This window comes from Aquarana catesbeiana, linkage group LG01 (genome assembly GCF_042186555.1).
Source record: "Aquarana catesbeiana isolate 2022-GZ linkage group LG01, ASM4218655v1, whole genome shotgun sequence".
NCBI classification, from domain to species: Eukaryota; Metazoa; Chordata; class Amphibia; order Anura; family Ranidae; genus Aquarana; species Aquarana catesbeiana.
This window is the reverse complement of record NC_133324.1, coordinates 338,804,535-338,807,373: the sequence shown is the minus strand read 5'-3', so window position 1 is coordinate 338,807,373 and position 2,839 is coordinate 338,804,535. Positions and strand designations below refer to the sequence as shown.

At 39.9% G+C, this 2,839-nt stretch overlaps 1 protein-coding gene across 1 annotated transcript; it reads right to left on the bottom strand.

Moving 5' to 3' along the window:
* Positions 1-274: 274 nt before the first annotated feature.
* LOC141116193 (taste receptor type 2 member 40-like) lies at positions 275-1,324 on the bottom strand. Its single transcript, XM_073608543.1, has one exon. It carries the CDS (start codon positions 1,322-1,324, stop codon positions 275-277), a length of 1,050 nt encoding a protein of 349 aa, XP_073464644.1.
* Positions 1,325-2,839: the final 1,515 nt, after the last annotated feature.

Here is a 2,839-nt window from a genome sequence, read left to right as displayed (position 1 = left end):
CACTTTCGACATGAGACTAGCATGCAACAAAAAACGGATGTTCGGTCGTCCGAAAATCTGATCGTGTGTATGGGGCTTTAGCCACTGTGCTGCCCTCTTGAAGGTAATCTTAATGTCCTTAGTTGAGTGGAGGTATGTAGGACTGAAAACATGATTTTTCCTGACAATGTATGGTAGTGTAAGAAGAAAGACAGCACAGTTTCTTCTATGTAGTATGATTTTCACATTCCAATGGAAAGACCATTACTGAGAAGACATCATTATGATTGCCCTGTCAGCTTATTGCTTGTATGTCCCCAGTTGGAGGTATTTTGCTTTTCCTTGACCCCAAAAATGTTAACAATGCACTTTTAAGTTTTGGACTTCCAAGAATCAAAATGATTGACTGTACTGGGGAGTAGGCATAGATAACTAGCAAACAGACAGAAAACCAAATACTGTTAACATCAAAAACAGCCATGATCAGCAATATCTGAGAAATGTAAAAACTAATGTAAAGAATAAGAAGAGAGCTGACAGTGCGTGCTGCAGATACGCTGGCTTCAACACTCTGTACACTCATGCCTCCAGCGTTCTTACTGAGATGTTTTGCATGGACACAGAGGGACTTGATTATCAAGATATTTGCAAAAGCCACCAGGATAAGAGGTATGCAGCAACCTATAATACTGGTGACCAGCAAGTACTGAAGACTCATTTGTGGTATTCCGTATTGCACAGTTGAGTTGTCAGTGAGATTACCATACAATTGAACCAAATATTCATCCTTCTTGATATTCCAAGCTACTGGGACACTGATAATGAGTGACAGCAGTACAGAGGAGAACAGCATCCAGGGGACCACATCAGAGATGCTTTGCTTTAGGCGCATGAAGAATGTTTGTTCAAACGTAACAAGCATCACATAGTAGAAGCCACAGAGACAGAAGGTAAACCAGAAGCTGGAGAAGATTGTGAAAAGCAGAAGGACGGAGAAGATGGCAAAAACATTGTCAGAGAAGTAGACATTACTCCATAGGTAGAGAACAGAGTCATTAGCTGCCATGCTAAACTGATAGGCAATATTGAAAAGGCCCAGGGTAAAAAGGATCAGTTCTCTTGGGTTAATGTTCCTACCTTTAGCCCTGTCCATTCCATGAGCTACAATAATAAACGAATTGGTGAAAAATCCAATCACAGTGCTAATCCCTAAGGCACTAAGTGAGAGAATAACAAATGAGGGCAACATCGTGTTTTCAACTCTGCTTGGTTTTTCAGTTTTCCATTTTCGTAGCTGTACTTCTCTGGCAGTTGGAAATACCTGGTAGACAATTGTTGGAGCCATTAAGATTGAAGACCAAGAAGATTTGAGTTTGAATATACATTGTACAAATTCTGGTTACAACACAAAAACAGAGGTAGCTGCTCTGTCATTTGATGCCTTAATGCATGCAGTAAATATTGTTGCTACAAAAATCTTATGAATATATATTTTTTTTATTGTTTTTTCTGTTTAAGACTATACCTCTATAAAGCCAGCCATACATGGCTTGAAACTGGGTCAGCTTAGCATGGGCTGGACGAATGTTAATCCATGTATAGGCAGGCTGGTTGTACATAAGTGGATTGATCAATCCATCGACTTGTGTACAACCAGCCTGTTGGGTTTTTCCAGAATGATCAGTGCCACCAGCTATATATTATTATTATAATACAGGATTTATATAGCGTCAAGAGTTTATGAAGTGCTTTACAATATAAAAAGGGAGACAGTACGGTTACAATGCATAAGAGCTGGTTGAACGAAAAAAATGCATAGTGTCAAGAATCTTAGGTCCCAGTAAACATCTGTAATCTCCCATATCCGTATGCAGTAGATACACAGGGATTGATTTACTAAGGGAAAATAGGCTGTTCACTTTGCAGAGGAACAGCCAATTTGCTCCCCACAGCTTAACGAGCTGAATGAAGTGAACTTTTATCATCTAATAACATGCAAACACAAATGCTGTTTTTTTTTTTTTCTTTTTTTTTGCATGTGATTGGGTATTTATTGCAAAGTTAAACTTCAACAACTTTACTAGGCTGGGGAAAATTTCCTTGCAAAGTACAACTTCTATTGCAAAGTGAACAGCCGATTCACCTTTAGTAAATCAAACCCCAGTCTTTGAAGGGTGGGGATGACTTAAGGTGTGATCATTTGGTATATTAGTACTGACATGGGTTCAAGAAATATAGTCAAATTAAAGTTTGGGGTTGCAAAAAAAAAAACAAATAAACATTTATACTCACCTCTATGCTGCAGCATCTGTGTGATGCTGCAGCTGTCCCATGTCAGCTCTTGGAGTGGAGATAAGTGACTGTCAGTCACCGCTCTCCACTCTGCCCCTGCAGTGCTCACTGGATTGCAGGGCAGGAGAGGAGGCAGGCACAGATTACTCCATCTCTCAGCCACATGCTGAGAGGTGGAGCCAGCTGTCAATCAGGCAGCTGGGTGGATCCCGACAAAATGGTTGGAATCTTTCCAGAGCCTGGAGCTGCTCTGCCATGTTAGCTGACAGCGGGCTTTAGCCAACTGTTGGCTGATACTGGGTCATAGGAGAGCAAAAGTAAGTGTACTCCTGTGGCCCATAAGAGAAGTATGGCTAAAAAAGCATTGGTCATACTTCTGTTTTAAAGATTTTATTGTATTTATTTTTTTATAATTCATTAGTTAGCATCTGTTTTACGGTTCAAGGTAAAAACATCAGCTTTAAGGACCCACACACCCTTGGGCTTTAACTTTTAACTTTTGCATTTTAAGGTACATTTGCACATGTGCCATTGATTTTAATGGTGCTAGTTCACATATTTGCATTAT

Coding starts and splice junctions, on each gene's coding strand:
- LOC141116193 (XM_073608543.1), bottom strand. CDS start 1,324: ATGGCTCCAACAATTGTCTACCAGGTATTTCCAACTGCCAGAGAAGTA.